General features: G+C 36.8%; 1 protein-coding gene across 2 annotated transcripts in view; it reads left to right on the top strand.

Moving 5' to 3' along the window:
* The window catches only part of Tfec (transcription factor EC), a 67,610-nt gene that overhangs the window by 18,925 nt on the left and 26,436 nt on the right, over positions 1-22,249 (top strand). The window contains exons 1-2 of one of the 2 annotated variants that reach the window (XM_041675680.1): positions 6,830-6,904; positions 12,334-12,585. In XM_041675680.1, coding sequence (XP_041531614.1) covers positions 12,406-12,585 — 180 coding nt within the window. In that variant the 5' untranslated portion in view covers positions 6,830-6,904; positions 12,334-12,405. Of the gene's footprint in view, positions 1-6,829; positions 6,905-12,333; positions 12,586-22,249 lie in introns of those variants that run through there. The other variant, XM_041675678.1, reaches the window with a different exon arrangement.

Raw genomic sequence — 22,249 nt, 5'->3', positions numbered from 1 at the left:
CTCTTGCTAAAATCAACATTGCATGATGTTCTAATTTCTAATCTACTGTCTTTGAGATTTGCTTAGATCTATATACTAATACCATATTATGGACACTTCATTATTGAAATAGTGCCAAATTGTTATGGCTTGTTTGCTTTAAAAACTTAGTCTTTTTCACATTAGAAAGTCAGTATTAACTGAAAATAATAAAGAATTCTCTTCCCAGAATTCTCCTGTTCTCATTGCCCCGCCTCTACTTCCTTCATGGTGCCCCACTTATACTTTCTGCCTGGCTACTGGCCCATCAGCATTTTATTAAACAAGTACAAGATACAAATGCTTACAGAGTAAAACCATTGTCCCACAGAAGACTTGTATCTCAGTTATAGGTTAACTGTTGACTTTTCCTTGAGGATGATCTAGATTCAATATCTACCACTAGGATCAAGAAAAATAATTAATAAATATTAAATTTGTAAATGTAAAGTAGATTTTAAAGTATTCTGAATGTTTTATAGTTATGCACAAGCCTTACTGACTACAGTGTGTGTGTAGGTGGGGGGATGTTTTACTGCTTTGAAACCCAGTTGAAGAAGTTAATTTCTGATATGATTCCAGATTATTGGTTATGCCTCACAACTTTTTATTTCAACATATTTTAAGAGTATGTCAAATTAGCTGGGTGGTGGTGGTGCATGCCTTTAATCTCAGCACTTGGGAGGGAGAAGCAGGCAGATCTCCGAGAGTTCGAGGTTAGCCTATCTACAAGAGCTAGTTCCAGGATAGGCACCAAAGCTATACAGAGAAACCCTGTCTGAAAAAAAACAAAACAAAAACAAAAATGAAAACAACACAGAGAGCAGGTCAAATAAAAAAAAACATGCGTATGAAATGATAACTTGATTGAAGAATTCATATAAACAAAACAAATGAGCACATGTATTAATAGTGCTATGTGGAGTTATAAGGAAGCTAGATTTCTTTGAATCTCATGGAATGTAAACATTTTACTGCTAGAATGATATTGAACTAGGAAAATTCTGCTTAATAATATTCATGTCTTGCTAAAGTGCTTTAAGTGTAGATTTTTTTCCTTAAAGACACATCACTGGAATTATCTGAATTCAAATGATTGAGACTGAAGGAATATGTTACAACCACATTTTACATCATTATCCATTAAATGGCTCTGAATTATATAATACTCCACTGAAATATGCTGACAGCCATACTGAAATCTAAGTAAAACTTTTGATGAACTGAGTCCTACTTTAGCTCAGTAGTTACATCTCAATCAGACAGGCTCTGCTGTATAATTTTAGGTTTACTCAAGATGAGATTTATGGGTGTACCGTATTCACAGACCACTGTGAGGAAAGTAAGATTTGAAGAAATGAGTTATTAATCTTCAGTGTGGAACATTAAGAACTGTCATGTGGCTATTATAAGTTGGTATCTAGAAGGTAGTCTACTCATAAGCCCCCCAAAATAGATTTCCTCTTTATACCTCTGATATCTGAGACATAATTAACTGTTACCTATTATTCATTTGTGAAGTTTAAATATTTTACTTCATTTATTATGTTCAAATGGGGCATAAATTAACAGCATTTCTCACGAACTGTCATGCTCTGGGGAACATGACTGCCTATCGCCTTCCTTAGTATTTGCTTGCAGGCCTGTGTGTAGCTGGTGACTGCATGTGAGCTTTGTTTGCTCTCACCAACTAATATATCTTAATTTGCTGATATATTTTATTTTAATTTCATTGAGGATCTTATTAGGCATGGGCCTGTGTTTGCTTTGCTAGTCAGAATAGTGGAGACAAAATGTCTAGTTCCTGAGATGACTGTGCTATGATATTTGCTGTCTCTCTTTAGTTTGGAATTTCTGTAGAGAAGAGGTGTCCAGAGGCAGAGGCGTCATCTCATAGATTCTTTGTTTCCTGTTTGGATAAGTGGTTTTCTGGTGGATGGTGACATGTAGGCCATAGTTTTGTTTTCTGGAGAGGAATAACGTTCAATGGGATTGGTTTTTTTTTTAAAAAAGAAAACACTTAAATGCTTGTTGAGGGCTGGCTGAACCAGCCAAGAGCGTTCATCATTCTCTTCTGCTTTCTATCCACTATAGATCACTTTCAAAAGAAACTAAAATAAGTAAAATCCTAGAATATAAAATAATTTATATTATTTATAACAAGATTTAGAGAGATATAGTTCAAATAGACAATATTATAGAATAAAAATATCACTAGGTCTGCATGCAGAGTTGGTGGATTTTGGCATAAATAACCACTAGTAACTTAAACTTCCTGGCAGAAAACAAACCAAAACAAAAACAAGCAGACACAACCTATTATCTCTTTGATGGGTTCTAAAATCCATGGAAGAGCTAGGTCAAAGCCTTTGTTATTACACACTGAAGAGTACGTTGAATTAGTAATTTGGAAGCTGCTATTTCTGTGTGAAGAGACATGTATCTCCAGGTGGGGATAGAGAGAGAGCCCTGCTTAAAGTGCATTTTTCAGTAGCTCCTCCAATAGCAATTCTGTCTTGTGCCACTGTCACTCCTCCCAGTGGGAAGTTCGTTATCATTGTTGACCTTACACTGAACCTTCACCTTTCCTCAAAGTCTCAGGCTTACAGCAAGGGTTTACTTAAGGTACTATTTATGCCATGAGTTTGGACAAAATGGATGCTAACATGCATCTCCCATGCTGTGAAGACTACTTTTACAGTTTTGAAGAACCAGTACTCTGTGATCTGCCCAGTTCTACTCCCCCTCCAGTCTAGTGCACACCTGACATTCTGATCATCTTTTGTGCTTTTCTTTTCTAAATGTCACATAGTTGTTATGATGTAGGATGTAATCTTATTAGATTGACTATTTCACGGAGTGGCAGGCTTTTAAATTTCCTTGATGCCTTTTAATTGTTTAAATCACTTATTTCTTTTTAATTTTTTAAATTATGTGTATATGTGTGTGTCTGGGTGGCTTTGTGCTCACTGAGGCCATCATAGGGTGTTTGATCTTCTGGAGATCAAGTTATAGACAGTTGTAAGCTTCCTTTTGTGGTAGGGGGCAGCTGAGCTTATGGCCTCTGAAGAGTAGCAGGTGATTTTAACTACTGAGCCTTCTCTTCAGCCAACATTCATTTATTTTACGTGTCTAATAACATTTCATCATCTGGATACACCACAGTCAACATATCCACTCAACTGTTAGGAGAGATCTTAAGACCACTTCTGAGTTTTCACAGTTTTTAATGAAGTGTTCAGGTAGACATTCAGTGGATCTGTTTGCAATTAACATCTTCATTGTGTTCCACTTAAATTATGTTATTAATTTCCTTGTTTTTCTTGGGTCTGATTTGCTTTTCCATACTTAGTTTACTAAAATATAAATTTAGATTTTTAATTTCAAATTTTTCTTGATTTCTTTTCATACATTTTGCCCTATATTGATTTTTGTGGAAAAAGATAATACATGTAGATAAAACAAATAGATTTTTATTTCAGAAGGCTTAATGAAAATGTTGATGTCTCATTGGGCATATATTTGAATTTTGATGGTTTTTATTCTATAATACATTTTAATTGAAATATAATTACCTCACTTTCCCCCTTCTCTTTTCTCTCTCTAGCCCCTCCATGGTAACTTCATTCCAGCCCTTCTCATTCCCTTTCCAATCTCTCCCGATTACTTTCACTCTGACATCTATAGCCTTTTTTTTATTATTATTACTGCTACACACACACACACTTACACAAACACATACGAATTTGTAAATATAACCATTAGTTGCTGTCTTAGTCACTGTTCTATTGTTATGAAGAGACACCATGACCAAGGCAACTCTTATGAAAAAAATTTAATTGAAGCCTTTAATACAGTTTCAGAGGTTTAAGACATGGTCATCATAGTTGGGGCATAGCGAGAGAGAGAGAGAGAGAGAGAGAGAGAGAGAGAGACAGAGAGAGAGTGAGAGAGAGAGAAAGAGAGAGAGAGAGACAGAGACAGAGACAGAGACAGAGAGACAGACAGAGAGAGAGACAGAGAGAGACTGAGAACTGAGCCTAACATGGACTTTGGAAACCTCGTGCCCACCTCTAGTGACACACTTCCTTCAAGAGGAGCACACCAGTCCCAGGCCACACCTTCCAATCTCTGTAATTTTTTTCAAATAGTGTCACTACCTGGTGAATAAGAATTCAAATATATGAGCTTATGGTGGCCAGTCTGTTCAAAACACTACAGTAGCCTATAGTTCCTTGTCTGGAAATTGGATCTCAGAAAATTTCACTCTTTCTCTGTTAGCATATATAAAGATTGCTTTATTCTGGTCTTGTTTATATAGCCATTTCTGGGAGTGGCTGCTTCAAACCAGGCTTCCTGGTGTTTTGGCTTTTGCAGTCTTTCGGCCCCTTCTTCTGTGATTTCCCTGAGGCATAGATGCAGTAGCTATGGTATAGATGTGATCATTAGGCCTGGGCTTCTCACTGCTCTCTGGCATTGTGTCCAGTTGTGGCTTTTGGTGATGGATATGCAGTCCAGAGAAGCTTATTTGATGAGGTGTAGTAGGTACACTTGCATCAGAAGAGTTGTAGTTAGGAACCACTGATCAACGAGAACATTTCATTTTTTTCATTTTCAGTTTGAGCTTGGCCTTTAATGTCTGAATCATCTCTCCAGCTGATGAGAACCTTTTATTTTTGAACTGTGTGTGTATATCCATATCTCTCTATATAGTTACATATTTCTATTTTCACTGATGTCCATAAAACCTAAAAGTTTTGTTTTCATTTTCATTTAATAAAAAAATGTTTCAAAAGTCCTTTTGAGACATCTTTGGCTCATATGTAATTTAGAACTGTTTCTCTAAGTATTTTGGGATTTTAAAAAATAATTTATTTATTTTTACCTTTGTGTATTGGTATTTCATCTGCATGTATGTCTGTGCTGGGAATTGAACCCAGGTGCTCTGGAAGAATTGTTAGTGCTCTTAACTGCTGAGCCATATCTCCAGATCCATACTTTGGGATTTTTAATTAGCTCTGTTATGATATTTCTGTTAGAATTCTCCTGTCTCAGAGTAGATACTGAATGATTTCTTTCAGTTGTTAAAATGTTTTGTGGTCCCAGATGCGGTATATTCAGTATTTTGTGTGAGTTTCAGAGAAATGGGTATTACATTCTAGTTGGATGAAGTAATCTACAGATGTCAATTACATTAATTTGTTTGTTGACGGTACAGAGTTCATCTATACACTCATTGATTTTCTGTGTCCTGTATCTATGCATTACAGCATGTTGAATTCCACAGCTATAATAGTGGATTCATTCCCTTACTCTGATATTTCGATCTTCTTCTGCCACAGGATTTTGGCATTCCATCGTTGCTTACACATTAAGTATTTTATTATTGTCTTAGAGAACTAATCACTTGTCATTGTAAATTATCTCCCTCCATCCCTTCCTCCCTCCCTTTCTTCCTTCCTTCTCTTTCGTTTTTGTTTGTATGTGTGTGTTGTGGTTATGAACATGTGAGTACACAGAGGTCACAGAAGTCCTGTTCTGTCTCTCTATCCTTTGTTTCATGAGACAGGGTCTTTTACTGAACTTGGAGCTAGTTTAGCAGCCAAACCAAACCACAGCCATCTTCCCATCTCCACTTGCCACATCACTAGAGTTGCAGGGTTACCTGCCAAAGCTCTAGTTCTTATGTGGAATTAGGAAATTGATCTCAGGAACTTATGTTTGGCGAGCTAGAACTCTTACCCACTGAGCCATTCTCCAGATGCTGCATCTCAATATTCCTGATAACTTTCTTATCTGAGCTATGCTCTATCTGAAATTATTATAGTTATTTTGGTATTAAGGGAGATGAGTATTCACATAGTATAGTTTTTATTCATTTACTTATATTTATGGGTGCCTTTATATTTCAAATGAGTTGTTTTTCTTGATATTTTTATTAATGAAAGATTGTCTATTTATTTTGATGTCATAATATAATCACATCATTTTTCCATTCCCTGTCTTGTCTTAAATTCCTCATCATGACCCCCTTACTCTCTTACTCTCTTTCAAATTCATGGTCTCTATTTCTTTGTTGTTCTCTCTCTGTCTCTGTCTCTGTCTCTCTCTCTCTCTCTCTCTCTCTCTCTCTCTCTCTCTCCCTCTGTCTGCCTTGTCTGTCTGTCTCCCTCTTTTTTTTTTGTCTGAGTGTGTATGTTTTCTTAAATGTATAAATATATCCTTTTTAGTCTGTACAATTTTACTTTTACATATGTTTTTAGTTCTGATTGCTTAGCTTTGGATGACCAATGGGCTTGTTCTTCCCGGGTAAAACTATTTTCCCTGCTCTCAGCATTTCTTAGTTGCCTGTAGTTTTTTATTTAGGGTTGAGGCCTCCTAAGCTATTCCTTTCCACAGTTACATGTCTACAAGTGTTGTCCCTGCTCAGGCATTTTTTTTTTGTCAGTCATATGGGTAAGACTTCATGGGTGTAGCTTCTCTGATATTCTTAGGAAATAATCTCACACCAAATTCCTTGTCCTCTGGGTCTTTCAGTCTTTCTAGCCCCTCTTCCATGATAATCCCTGAGCGTGAGATGCAGGAGTTGTGTCATAGATGGATCACTTTGGACTGGGCTCTACAACTCTGCATTTGGACTGGTTGTGGTTTTCTGTAATGGCCCCCCATCTGTTGTGAAGAGAAGCTTCCTTGATGAAGGGTATGCACTATCTGCATCCATCTAGACCCCGGAGAAGGAGCTGCAGTGTCTAGCTGCAGAGGTTGCATGTGGTGTGAGAAAGTCTCGACATTGAGCGCTGGGAAGGCAGTTCCTGGTCGAAGCCTATAAAACTTCTATGAGTATTATACGAAGAGTGTTAGGCAGGCATAGACAGAAGAGACTGAGGTACTGGATTTGGAATGTCTTGAACAGAGGGCCGGACAGATCCTGAAAATGGGTGCACCAGATTTGTCCGAATGGAGAACTTGCTCTTGATTATGTATTTATGTGTTTATTTATAGAATTGATTTCCAAGTAGTGAATGGTATCTTTGAATTCTTACTATGTTTGCTACGTTTTTTTTTATATGGTAGCTGTTTTTTTTTCTTTTTATTCCTGTACTCTTTTAGTTGTTTGGGGCTTTGCTTGAACACTTTAAGTTATTTATTTCTAGTTTTGTGTATGTGTGTTTATATGTGCACCATGTGTGTATAATGCCTGTGGCAGCCAGAAGGGGGCATCAGATGGCCATGAACTGCCTCTACAGACATTTGTAAGTCAAATTGTGAGTGCTATGAATGGACCCTTGGTCTTTTGGGAGAGCAACAAGTGCTTTTGTCTCTGCAGCCCCTTCAGCACGTTTTAATGGTGTTATTCTCTGTGTTTGCACATGGGTAATATATTCTAATGCTTACTCAGATTTTTCAAAAGTGCATTTACAAACAGTCCATGTGTATTTGCAAATAACATTATACAGTAGTAGTTGGTGATGCATTTTCCTTATGGTCACAAACAACTCTTCTCACTCTTGACTGCTGCTTGTGCCCTACCACTGCTGTCCTTCCCTAATTCATAAACCCTGTATTTACAAGGGTATGTAAAACATTCACAATCAGTAGCTCTTCACTAGTATTTTGAACAAAATATCATGTACTGGGTCAATTAAAAGTCACAGACATTTTTAAAAATTCTCTTTCTTTCACTTGTGGCTCTCTAATGCTTTAATCATCATAATCATCAGCTCTTTAGATCCCTAGCAGGCAACTCTAACTCCTCCACTCTGCATTTCTGACGTTTTCTTTGAGATGTTATATTCAAATTGCCTTTCTTTCTTGGCTTTTAGTATAACTTTTAAGAAGCTATAGATAGCTGGACATGACGTGACATGTAAAATCAAAAAAAGCAAAACCCCCAAATTGTAACCAGTAGGCCTTGGGTGGTATAATTGCCAGGCATGTGGGAATAGATACTTGCTGTGTGTACTTCAGTTTGCAACAGCAGTATATTGGGAAAATACTGTTAAAACATGGCTCAGAATTTTGGAAATATGATCCTTTCATTATTTTCAACAGCAAAATTTCCTTCTTTTGCAATTGTTCAATGACAGTCCAGTGAGACCTATTGAAAGCCATGGCCACTGTAGCTTTCATGTAAAGGCTGCCAACTCGCCTATGCCTGAGCAACAGCATCAGGTCTATAGATTCCCAAAGTTCCTCCATTTCTCCACAGCGCTCATGCACACTGTAATCTCATGACCTAGTCATTCATTCAATCACAGCATACATACTCTTTTCGGTATCTGCTATGTGTCTTTTCTGGGTTGTGATCTGGGGTCATGGTAGCTAAGCTCCCAGCACAAAGCAGTGGTCTTTGCCTGTAGGAAGCTCCTTTCCTTCCTTCCTGGCCATAGTGAGACTAGACAAAGTCATTTGAACTCGGACACAAATGGCAATTTCCCTCTCCCTTTACTATGTTGCTCACTGCCCACATACTTGATTCACAAAAGCAAGCATGGAGCTGGTAGATAAATGAACAACAACCTATAATTAAACTCGCTGAATATCCGAAAAGATTGGGGTATTCAGTAGATGAAATTGAGAAGATGCTTTGCATTTTTAGAACCCAGGAAACCTAAGTATTATGAATGTTGCTTGATGGGGGTTTCACCCTGAGCTGTTCCATTGTTCTGATATCAGTCTGTGACTGGAAAAGTCAGCGATTGGGGTTGAGTGTGTGTTATCAGTTTATTGACTCTTCCTGCCCACAGGAAACAATGTCTTTCCTGCTTAGTTAACTGATGTTGTGTAGATAGCACCCAACACAATCTCTACCGTTGACTGCTAAACCTTGTCATTTCCTGTGGCCAACCCTTCGTTCAGATAGGGCCTGTCCCATTGTGAATCTTCTATCATTACAAAGTCGTTGAAAAAGACAGTTCTGTTTTAGAAAGGCATCTGGGTGGCTTCTAAGGGACACAGATTTGTAACATTGTTCACACTTCTTACTACATCTTATTTCCATAGGACAAGTCCCTTTCATTCTCCTTCTGCGTAGGACTGTCTCTCCTTGCACCGCCTTGCTTATAACCCCATTCTCTTCCAAGACGCTCATAAAAAGCACTACTTATGCATGTCATTTAAAACTCATTGACTACACTACTGGAACTTTCTGTTGTACTCTGTTAATTGGACTAGTTCACTCAAAAGCCAGTGTCACTGTGCTTAGGGGATAGGATGTGTATTTTAACTCTTTCCCCTACCAGGTGAGGGAAAAAGGCATGCTCTTTAATGTTGCTGAATCCCAGGTACAGGCAACATAGTTCTGTGGAGACACTAAAGGTACCTATCTCCTGGGTTTTAAATAAAGATTAAAAGCAACAGGAGCAGCGAAAGGATGTCCAAATTGTCTAATTGTCTAGCTCAGTGTCCAGTACCTGTTGCTTTGGTTGCTGTTGTGGTTGCTATGGTCACTTTAGCTAAATTAGTTCCACCCAAGAGGTTATGAACTCCAAGAAGTCTGAGATCACATAGAAAACACTTATTCTCGATATCCCCACGGAAGCATGAAGTTCAGTAAATATATGTAGCATCAATGACTGAAAGGTGAAAAATAAATTAGTTAATGAACTAAATTCAAATCCCAGGTGCTTTACTTAAAAGATGAGATATGGTCTGTTTGTCTGTACAATGCTTCACAATTACACAGAATTGATGTGGTTACATAGCATGAAAAATTATTCATATTTGTGAAACTAAACACATTCTTTATGATTTCTATTTTGTTACTGTATACAGACTAACAGGGATTAATTTCAAGTTAGGATCATCTAAACATCTACACTTAAGAAATTACTATTGGCATTTTAGTGAAATGTTATTTTACAGCTTTAAAGTTCATAGCAATATAATTAGTAATATGTGTAATCTTTATTGCCAGTCTTAATCTTTTTTTATACGACTGAAAAATTATTTTATGGTCATACAATTAAAATAATGCTAAAAATGTCAGCATAACAGAATTAGACTAAAGTAACTACTACAATATTGTACCCTAAACCAGCTAATATAAATGCAAAATACTTTCTACAGGCTATTTATTTGAACTAATACATGGTGAGGGATTTAAGGAGTAGTTTGTGCAATGAAATAAAAAGAAAAATAAGCACTGTACAGCAATCTTTGCTATTGTTTAGCACGAGGGAAAATTAAATAGGTTTATATATAGGCCACTTGAGGAAAATGTATTAAAAGCCATACCGCAACATAGTAAATACAAAGGCAACTGGCAGGCAACGCTCCATTTTATAGGTTTTTATAAATACTCCATTTGCAGATTTTAAAGGGAAGTCTGAGGTGCTTAAAGTTGTCATTTTGCAAATGATTGTATAATATTGACTATGAAACCAAACTGAGTATGCCCAGAACGCTTTGTTAAGTTTGTTCTTTCCATTTTCACACATGTATACGATGCTTTCCCCACCCACTTTCCTGACAGCTCCTATCAGCCCCTCTCTTCCCTACACATCCCCTTTCCATTTTTTATGTGCTTTTGTTTTGTTTTGGGACCCAGTTTTTGTTACCAGGGCCATCTGGTGAGCGTGGGTGCCCAGAATTCTAATGGTACATTTTATAAAAGGATTTCAAAAGACAGTTGTTCTGTTGGCACACCAGAATAGTTAGAATTTTTCACAGTGCTTTTACCTGTTGATTCATGATAGTACATATTAATTTGTTGACATTATTTTTTAGAACATAGAAAAAAATAAAAAAACCTAAAACAAAATTCTATTCTGTATGGAAAAACTGGAAAATACATAAAAACATGAAAAAAATAAACCACCCAGAATTTTGCCACTATTACACTATCATACTATAACAGTATTTCTATTTTTAGTGTTTGATTCCTTATGAATACTTTTATAATAATTGTCTTTATTGAACCTTTTGTTGAACATAAGAACCAAATATATAATTTGGTATATTTTGCATAAAGACCAACTAATATTGCTGAATATGCTTCATTTCCTTGTAACATTTTAAGACTTCTTTCTCTAGATACTTATAGGGTATTGATGTTTTTATATTTATTCCTAATTGTTATAGAAATTCACTACATTTTTTAATCAGTTTTTAACTCATTTCTTAAAATCATCAAATCATTAAAATCCTGTCACCTTAGGACAGAAGCATCGATACACTCTGAAAGAATCTTTTTTGGAGAGTAAGGTTTTTATTATTATTAAATATACTTTATTCTTTTTTATTGATTTTTATTGAGCTCTACATTTTTCTCTGTTTTCCTTCCTTGCCTCTCCCCCCTTCATACCTCCCCCAAGGTCCCCATGCTCCCAAATTACTCAGGAGATCTTATCTTTTTCTACTTCCTATGTAGATTAGATCTATGTAAGTCTCTCTTAGGGTCCTCATTGTTGTCTAAGTTCTCTGGGATTGTGGTTTGTAGGCTGATTTTCTTTGTTTTATGTTTAAAAACTGCCTATGAGTCAGTACATGTGATAATTATCTTTCTAGGTCTAGATTACCTTACTCAAAATAATGTTTACTAGCTCCATCAATTTGCCTGCAAAATTAAAGCAGTCGTTGTTTTTGTTTTTGCTGTGTAGTACTCCATTGTGTAAATGTACTACATTTTCCTTATCCATTCTTTAGTCAAGGGGCATTTAGGTTGTTTCCAGGTTCTGACTATGACAAACAATGCTGCTATAAACATAGTTGAGCACATGTCCTTGTGGCAGGATTCAGCATCCTTTACATATATACCCAAAAGTGGTATTGCTGGGTCTTGAGAAAGGTTGTTTCCTAATTTTCTGAGAAATTGCCACACTGACATCAAAAGGGGCTGTATCAGCTTGCATTCCCACCAGCAATGCAGAAGTGTTCCCTTTTCCCCACAACCTCTCCAGCATAAGTTGTCATCAGTGTTTTTGATCTAGGCCATTCTTATAGGTTTAAAATGGAATCTCAGAGTTGTTTTGATTTGCATTTCTCTAATGACTAAGGATGTTAAACATTTCCTTAAGTGTCTTTCAGCCATTTTAGATTCCTCTGTTGAGAGTTCTCTGTTTAGGTCTGTAATCCGTTTTTTTTTTGTTTGTTTGTTTGTTTGGTTGGTTTGTTTTTGGATTATTTGTTCTTTTAGTGTCCAATTTCTTCAGTTCTTTGTATGTTTTGGAGATCAGACCTCTGTTTGATGTGGGGTTAGTGAAGATCTTTTCCCATTCTGTAGGCTGTCATTTCTAGTGCCCTGATTCCTTTAGAGGAAAAGCTAGCTTACTACATTGTATTCCACATTTCATTTATTTATTTTTAAATCGGCAGGTCCAGGCACACTGGGAAAGCTCTACAAGGTCTCAGCTGCCCAAGGTCCAGAGACAGCAAGTAACTCCTTTCATGACCCTTGACCATCAGGTATTCAACCAGACTCTCAAGAGCACGCCACCTCCAGCACCAAGCTGTATGCCTCAGGGAGAGCATGGACCTATGAGCCCGGACAGTGATGCTGCTTATACAGGAAACCCATTCACAAAACTGCTGACTCTTGGGAGAGAAGATGGTAGTGCAGGATGGCACGTATGTTCAATGGCTGATTATGAAGTCTATCTTAAGTGCTAGGAATTGAAGGTGTATGAAAAGAAATGTGTCTTTACTAATTGGTCTGCAATTATTAATCATATGCAAATTAATTGTGCATAATAAATTATACGTGTTCATTTTAATACTAAATTAGGTACTTCATTTTAATACTCGATTAGTTATCAATGAGCCACTAATAAACCTTTGTATTTAGAAGGTTTATTTCTAATCATAAAGATTTAGGTTTTCTGAGTAACTTTAGTTGAATTTATCAATATCTTAAATATCTATAGATATAGCACAACCAAAAAACCTCAGAGAGATAATTAGGGCTCAAGCTGAAAGATCAGAGAAGTAAAGCAGAAAACCACTAAAGAGCTCTTGCCTCTACAAAATTTTCAGACAGAAAAGAGAGTGAATTTCTGTCTCATCCTGCCTTATATTCCATGCCTTCTATCCCAGCACTAGAGAGGAATATTCTATGGCTAACTAGTGTGGTTGCCAGAATTAAAGGTGTGTGACACCACTGCCTGGCCTGTATGGCTGACTAGTGTGGCTAGTTTTGCACGCTGAGCATCAGGTAAACTTTATTTATTAGATCATAAGCAAAATATCACTATACATAGATTTGAAACCTATAGAAGTTATATAAAAAACACTAATTTTGTGCTCTTAAAATGTTCACTAAAATAAAATAAATTATCTTATTACATGAAATGTTTTATGGAATTATAAATATATTTTTACATTTGATTTTTAATACTTTTTTTAATTTAAATACATTCTTTCTTATCACTTACTAGGTAGCTGGCATGGAGTGATGCTGAGACTTCTTCAGAATAAATAAGAATAGCTAGTGTCATGAAACATGTTCTGCTTTTAAATGAATCTTCAAAAACACTAAAAAAAAGGAGGATACAGAGTAGGCAATAACTAAAATTTGGAAAAATCTTTAGCAACTTCCTGTAGATAAGTTATGCTGATTACAGACGGACTTTCTTTTCCTTTTGATTGTTTGCCTTGAGCGGTTGGTGGAGCTCTGTTGTCTCCCACCTGGGGCATCTTCTTCTAATCTGAATGGTCTGTGCATGTTGATATATTCCCAATATGAACTTCACAGCCTGGAAGAGCAAAGGCAGAACACTCAGGGTTTCATCTGAATCCAAACAGGAAAGGAAGATTTTTAAAGAGCTTTATGTTAACTTGAAAAGTAGGGAGGAATGAAGACCCGATAGATTATTGAATGAAGAAAAAAAAAAAGATTATCACTCCGTAGGATTCTCTGAAATACAAAGATGGATGTGGATCCCTGTATGTATATTTAAACGTTTTAGTAGTGGGACTATATGTGGGGTGTGTGTGCACATGTGTGTGTGTATGTATTATGCATATATGTATATGTGTGTATATGCATTTGGAACTTTTAAAAGTGGAATACAGCACCAGTTTCCTTGTATGTATGAAGAACAAAAACTACAAGTCAGATGAGAGCAATCTGCACAGTAAATATTAGAATTAAACCCAATACAATTCATTCTTCAACCACCTCATCCAAAGTTTATTTTTTTGTAATAACTATTGATTCTTAAAGAAAAAATCAAGTCCCATAGGTAATGATTATGCCCGTCAATTTTGGTAAAATCTAGAAAGTAGTCTTTTGTGTCATAAAGGCAGCATGCATCAGTCTTCTGCGTTTGCCATGGGATCTTTTTTTCTATTCTTTGGCGCATGTCTTACCTTTGCATTTATGGTTATTGTTGCTGTTCGATATAGAGCCTCACTATATACCTTACACTGGCCTTGGACCCAAGATCCTCCTATCTCAAACTTTCCAGAGATAAAATTACAGATGTGTGACTAAAAGCCTAGAAAAAGGGTTAGTTTGATTTTTGTTTGATATTTTAAAACTTCAAAACACAATGACATGGTTTGCGCTCAGGAGATGGTGGTTATTGATATTTGTCTTATTCCCTTCTTCTAAGATATCTCCTTCACTAACAAAAGGGAACCTCTCTTTCATCCAGTGACAACTATAGTATCACCTCAAAGGTCTGGGAGAGTATCCTCAGGTTTAGAGGTGATGATTGGAATTAGAGATAAGAGAGAGACTGAAGGTCTCTGGCACAGAGATAGGTAATATTAAGAGAAGCACTTCACAGTGTATGTTTTCCCAGCATGCAATTAGCATTTGTACTTACAAGAATGAAGGCGCCTTCTACACTAACCATTGCTCCTAGCTTAGAGATTTCCTTCACCCTTTACTGCCCCGGATTTTACCATCGAACTCACACGTGGCTCTCTATAGTTCAGGTCATCCTTATGTCTTTTCTTTTCCTCCTCTCATTCATTCTTTGACATTTGTCTAAATGATTTTAATTTTCTCTGAAACAAACTTGAGATTCCCCCCACACCCATCTTGAGGTTTTTCCTTGATGATTCTCCATACAGATTTGGTACCTCAATGAATGCATTCATTATGACATTTTCACACCATATGATGCATTTTAAAGATTCATTTATATTTTTCATTCTTTTAGTTTGTTACTTCATTGATTAAAATGTCATACCTTACTAATAGACAAATTTTTGTCCATTCATAATTAGTGGATACTGTTAGCAGGTTAGGGAGTGAACGAGTAATGAGTCTAGTCAACCTCTGTTCCTTGCATTCCACTGTTTACTCTTTACTTCTCAATAGTGTTTGAACTCCATGAGGGCAAGAACTTCTCACTGCTGTCATCTGTAGTAATTCCTCTGGCTCTTGAAAGGTCTGAAAATAAATATTGCTTGATAAATATTTGTCAATTCTTATTTGAATTGATTCATGAAATTATTGACAAGTCATATTTGGACATATCCTGATAGAGTCTCTCAAGTCTTGACTCAAGTTGACCAACCACCTTTCTTAGAATACAGCAGAATTTGGTTAAAGGGCAGTTTAATGCTTTTGTAAGTGTTTGCTACTGATTATTATTTGTATACCATGAGAAACCCAAAATTCGACCATGCCTCTCAACTCAACACTTACACCTTCTTCAGTTTACAGGTGTTAAGGTTTCACTAAAGGCAGTACAGTGGGAAGAGGAGAACTAGACGTTAGGTGGTTGCTTGTTTCATCTCTATTGCTGTGATGAAATACTCCAACAAAATGAAAATGGGGCTGGGGGAGAAATGGTTTGATTTAGCTGACAATTTGGGGTGTGGGGAAGTCAGGTGGTAGGAACTTGAAGTAGCCACACCACACCCATAGCCAAGAGGAGAGAAGTAAACGCATACAAGCTACTGCTGAGCTCACTTTCTTCCTTGTACAGCCCAAGGTCCAGCCCAGAAAATGGTGCTCACATTTAGGGTGGATCTTACCACTTCAGTTTACACTCTTAGAAACAAAATCTTTTACAGGCCGTACTTCACTGAGAGGTGACTCTTGTGTCAAGTTCACAATCACAGCTAATATTACAAATATTTGGGCGGGGGGTATAGAAAGAGCAAAAGAAGCACATGGTCTTTTTCAAAAGTGTAAACCTTTAAAAGCCTTCCACATCTATTGGTTATTTCTTAAGCCTCTCTGCAGAGTAAAGGAAGCTTTAAGAACTGAAAATGCAAATAAAGATTCCATTGAGGTTAGAACTATAGATTCAGAGTTCAGGAGTTCAAACTTGCCTCTGCCACTCAGGTAATCTGGAACAAAGTGGCAATTTCTTTTCCTTTGGATTTCCTTTTGGATGATGAGGATAATTTCCTCTCCTGGGATGCTGTGAAGCTTAAATGATTGGAATATGTCAAACACTACAGACAGTGCCTAGCACATCTCCCTCACTATGCAGGTATATGGTACTGTTGCTGTTTAAGGAGTTTGTGTGTACCCTTGGTACTGTATCTCTAGTTACAGAGATGAAGAAAATGGTATGTTTTCGTATCATCTAAATTCCTGTGCATTAGTCAGCTAAACATTCACCACTGACCTTTGGACATCTACAAAACATTTTGAAAGAAGACAGATGATATGGAAGTCCTCTGTCAACATGCTGAGGCTGTGGACTTTGGTTTGAAGCACAGCAGGAGAAGCACTCTGCTGATCTAGATGCTGATTGCAGCAAGTGTCCCCCAGGGGCCTTGTCACTAGGGAGCATAGGGAAGGTGATGCAGGGAAAGCAGCCTATCAGAGCCATGGACCCAGCTCTCAGATAGCATGAGCTTTGAATACACAACTGTTTTAAAACTTAAAGATGAGAAATAAACTCTCAGTCTTCACTAATGTTCTCCCTGATTTCAAATGGAAGCGCCACTTTAACCCTTACGGACAGTATTCTGAATGCATTGGATGCCGTTAGATGGAAATCACTGAGGTTATGGACAGTATGAAATTGTGTTAAAGAGGAAAGAACACACACTCTTCCACTCATGCAAAGGACAGTAAACATTTACAGGCCTCCAAAATGTCAAAAACCCTAAAACTGATAATCACTTCAGCTTATAAAACAAAGTAGTTTCATTTGACTGGGAAATGGTGTTTTATTCTGTACTTTTGAAATAGACAAGACAACCAATGAATATTTCTGAATACTTGGTACTAAAAGATCATATAATGTTGAGAAAAATTATAGGGCTCCACTGTTCTCTTTTTGTGTGTGTTTGTACATATGTGTGTGTTTATGTGTGTATCTCTCTGTATGTTTTTATATGTATATATGTATCTATCTACATCTATTTGTCTATCTATCTATCTATCTATCTTATATTCAAGCATTCAATTCTGTATCTAATCTGCTGCAGCATTATGCAGGAATGACTTAATTTTGACATTTCCTATTTGAAGCTTTGCCTATAATCAACTACCTTCATGAGGTCCTGATTTCGTTTTGACTCTTCACTATGATTAATAGATTGAGATTCATAGGCTTTACTCCCTTGTTGAAGCCAGAAAAATTACTATGATAAAATATGAATTATTTCTGCGCCAATATTCTGAGCTGAAAAAAAAAGAGAGAGGTCTCATCACCTTAATGTAGAAAAATTCTGTGTCTAAATCGGTATTAATTCCTGGAATCATATTCCAAGAATGGATGTTATCTTATCTTTTGTTTGATTACTTTACTCAATGTCCAGTTCCTAGTCTCAGAAGTGTTTTCTGTAAAGCTTGTATATACTCTTTCCGCATATCTTGAAGAGTTACTGTTGGCTCGTTAAGATCCTGTAGAAATCATAAGACGATGAGATATAGAAGGTTTAAGAGCAACTGTTATTTTAAAGTTTTCATTTGGAGAATGTGAGTGACTACATTTTGTAGGCTGAGGTCAACCATTGATCAGTGAATCATTTACTTAAACAATGTTAAGATAGATACTTGATATTCAGAACCTGAGAAATGGTCTATGAAAGCCTCTAGTTTCTCTTTACTAATTCCAAATCGACTTTCTATTGAGAGAACTATCTCTTCCTCCTTCCTCTAGTATACAGAACTCCAAACATCACAGGTAACTGAGCATCACACACAGAGGATCAGATAAGACTGAATATTAGACATGTGTTCACCTCTTTTTCACAAAGAAATTGTCTAAGTAATTTAATGTACTTTTGTTGGATTTCCAGGAAAGTATTCAAAGGTTTGCATTTTACCCTAACAATGATTATTGAGTGACTAGACCCTAAATGACAGTGACCTTCCCATTTCTGTGTGCTCTGGAGAGGTGGTCACCTGTACAAGGAATTGGTTCCTATGCAACATCTGCATAAAGTAGAACTCAAGGACCCAGACCACCAGAAGCAGACAATGCTCTGCCCCATTAGTTTTGCTTCATTAATCTCTCCTCTTAGGCTCTCCACTTCTTTAGTATCCATCCATGTTAATTTTCTTCTTCCTCTGATAACCGTCCCTCACAAGCTCATATCTGAGCTCTCGCCAATTTCTTCATAATTTTAGTATTTTATTTCATACATTTATGGTCCAATGCCAGTTTTTCAAGTCTGTTTCCTCCAGCTTTATATCTCTATTCTTGTTTAAGCTCATTGAGAAGACACACCATTTGCCAATGTTTCTGTTTGTCAATACCTATTTTTTCCCATTTATAAAATTTAAAAAAATCTTTTATCTCACTAGAGTCCAAGAAATAACACCTTCTTTTTTTTTTTTTACAAGCACCATTAACTTCTCATTTTCATATCCTGCCTAGATCGCAGTACTGGATAAACTAATTGATTTTTGCCACATCTTTACCTGAGCAAATAAATGAGGAACACTTTTTACACTGTGCATGCTGATTATGTGAAATAGATCATCAGATTTCACATGATTGTTTACTCCTGTGAGTCAACCCATAATCATACCCTAGAAGATTACCAGTAAGGGAGACTGAACAATATCATCCTTCCTTGTACTTCCAAGGTTACCTATCCATTATTATAACACTCTGTAAAGAAAATATGTCCAGTCCAATTATGATCCACTCAAAAGCTTTAGCAGTTCTCTTGACCCTCCACATCTGTTTTATTGTTTCTGTCACCCTATTAGAATAGAATAAAGTTTCTATCTCATTCTTAAATTCCCAACAAATTTTCTTTCTGTGTACTTCCCCGCATATCAGCAGTATTATCTACAAGACTGTTTATACCAGTGTTGTGTTAGTCTTCCACAGTCCCCTCAAATCACACCAAACTAAATAGTTCTATTTGAACACATTTGCTTCCTAGCCACCATGTTATTTCAGCACACAAACATCCCTCTCCACAACCTGAAACAAAACTTTACTGCCTCCATTTCCTCCCTTCCAGCATCTGACGCAGCATCTGATGACCCCATTTTCTCCTCTTCAATCAAGCTTTTGTCTTCATGATTTTAAAAGGGCTCTTAACACCAATCAGTTGAAACAGTTTTTCTGAGATTATAGTATAATTACATAATTTTACCATTTCATTTCCTCCCTCTAAACCCTCAAAATTTCAAATATATATATATATATATATATTATATATAATTTGATACCAGATATCTATATCTGGTATCAAAGTCTCTATTCTCATTTGGCTTGGCTTCCAAGTTGCATTTGACATGGTTAGCCATACCCTGAGGCACTTTCTGATATACATATTAGGTAATCTGATTTTGCAACCATTTTGCTAGCTCTTTCTTTTCTAACAGATGGCAAAATGCTATGTTTCCTGGCCCAGTCTTCAGCCATCTCTTCTCATGTACCTTTGTAGAAGATGTCCTATGCTTGTTTGATATCCATTGTGTTACAACATATGTCTCAAACTTACAATGGCTGAAAAGACTTTACTTCTCAAATCCATTTTGGCTGATCTGCAAAAATAATACTAACAACAAGAACTCCAAGAGTCATGTTGTGCTCTTCTCTGCTTTATCCTCCCCTCCCTCTACTGCCAGTCCCAATCAAATCCAGTATTTCTAAAATCTCTGTGTTTCTCAACCTTTTCCCTTCTCAAGCAACATTCTGTATAGTAGTATATCGCTAACAACTAGCACCAGTGCCTTACACAACATGGGTGTTAGCAACTAAATACCAAAGTGCTATAAACTCAGGTCCATAATAAATGGCTATAATAAAATATAGCCATTTTTCCTTGGCTATACAGTGTGGTAATGACTATAAAGCAATTTTCATGAAAAACTACGTTTTTCAGAAAAAATCCATGTGCTAGAGATTGTTTATATTTGTACACAGCAGAAAGATGCTGAGAGACGTTCAGGAATACGGTCAAACTCATCCTTTAAATGAATAGAAGATTCGTGCTTGGCTCCATCCCTGTTGGAAAACCCATGCAGCAGCGGTCTCATACCTCCATGTTAGTCATTGTGAAAAGGGGAGCTAGCTCCTAGACGTGTGAGAGGACCTGAGACAGACCTGACTCTCTGCTCCATTGAAGCTGGATGACTAGTTAACTTCTGAGTTTAGATATCAGTCTGCCATGTCTACCCATTAGCCTCCTTCATTCTCTCCTTTTGGAGATACTGTTGTGGGTAGTAACTCATTTATGTTAACGTGATCAGGTATTCTTCAGCCAGGTATCTGTAAATTCTGGTGGCAATTGGCAATCTGAGCAAACTGTTATAGTTCAAGACCATTCCAGAGACAAGGCCTGAGTAAATATTAACAAGCTCTCGCGCTTGCTTGGAACTTGAAAGGACTGCACGACATCAATGAGCAAGCTTTTGTCAGTCACAATCTAGACCAGATTAGTCTTAAAGTCCAAGGAAGAAGCAAAGTTCACCTTAGTGCAGGAGTTCCTGTGTGCCTCTCCTGGCTAGTGTTTGCAAGCTCAGGACAAGGATGATGAAGGAGAAGGAGAAAACCATTGCTATTGTGAAGGTTCTAGACCCTTCCAAGTTAAAGCTGGTGAGTACGCACATCTTGAAATTCTTTCACTATCTGGAGATGAAACTGGCCTAAATGCTGAATTTGAAATTTAGAGTTACAGTGGGTAAAATAAGGTGTAGACATTCACACTGAAATGTGTTAACCATAATTAACTGTGTTTCAAAGAGCTTGTTTACTTACAAACAGTGTTGGAGTGCTCTGGGCTATGCTAAGAAATTATATAGTTTATTTAGTCAAAAACCTGCTAAAGCTAATGTTTTATTGTGACTTTTGCATACAACGTGAGGATTCAGTTAATTGTTTATTTCATACTCACACTAACAACTTGTTATTTTAGTGAGAAGAGAATAATGAACATGCAGTATATGTGATGTGAAACTGTGAGCGTCCAGTTTTGTATTTTCCTATTTGTGTTAAAGCTAGCTTGCCAAGGAAACTCCAGCTCCAGCCCCACTCATTACTTTTATTCACTTACAATGGAACAAAAATAATAATAACAAAATAACACAGCAGGATTTCACAGCCCAGTGTTTGTCATTTAAGCCTCAGAGTGATGTTGTAACAAATAAAATAAAATTTGAGGCAATTGGTGGTGTATGTTCTAAAGCAAAAAAAAAAAAAAAAATCTGGCTGAGTGAATCTAAATGAATCAACACCCACAAGGAAGGAAAATAATCTTTGGAAAGTCAGTCTTTCATGTGAGCATACGTTCTACAGTCTACCATTCCCTGTGGTGCGCCTCTTTAGAATAGGAGTTTATCTTCTTTTATATCCAGTTTCTCTATCAAACAGTCTCCTGCTCAGTTTTACCATTTCACATCCACAGTGCATATTTTCATAGGAAAGCAAAAGGCAAGGGTCTAAACAAATACATCTGTCAGTATCTTTTAAAAACTCACACTAAATATGTGCTATGACACCACACACATACACACACATACACATCACACACACACATATACACACATACATACAAAAACCACACACACATGCATACATACACACCATACATACACACATGTACACAAACAACACAAACGCATGCACATACACCACACACACACTACACATGCATGCACGCACACACACACCACACACATGCACACACACCACATACACCAGACATGCACACACACTCACCACAAACACATACATGCACACACATACACGCACATACACATACACACACACACCATTTAGGGCCTCTTTTTGCCTTTTGTTATTTCACTGAATATTTACTTGCGAATTCAACTTGTAACTGTCCATAAGTTTCGTTCATTTTTGAGTATTTATAATGAGATTATCTAGGCGATTCATGGGCATGTCCA

This window comes from Microtus oregoni, unplaced genomic scaffold (assembly GCF_018167655.1).
Source record: "Microtus oregoni isolate MIOR12 unplaced genomic scaffold, Mior012 000026F_ref0000081, whole genome shotgun sequence".
NCBI classification, from domain to species: Eukaryota; Metazoa; Chordata; class Mammalia; order Rodentia; family Cricetidae; genus Microtus; species Microtus oregoni.
This window is presented reverse-complemented; position numbering and strand designations above follow the sequence as displayed.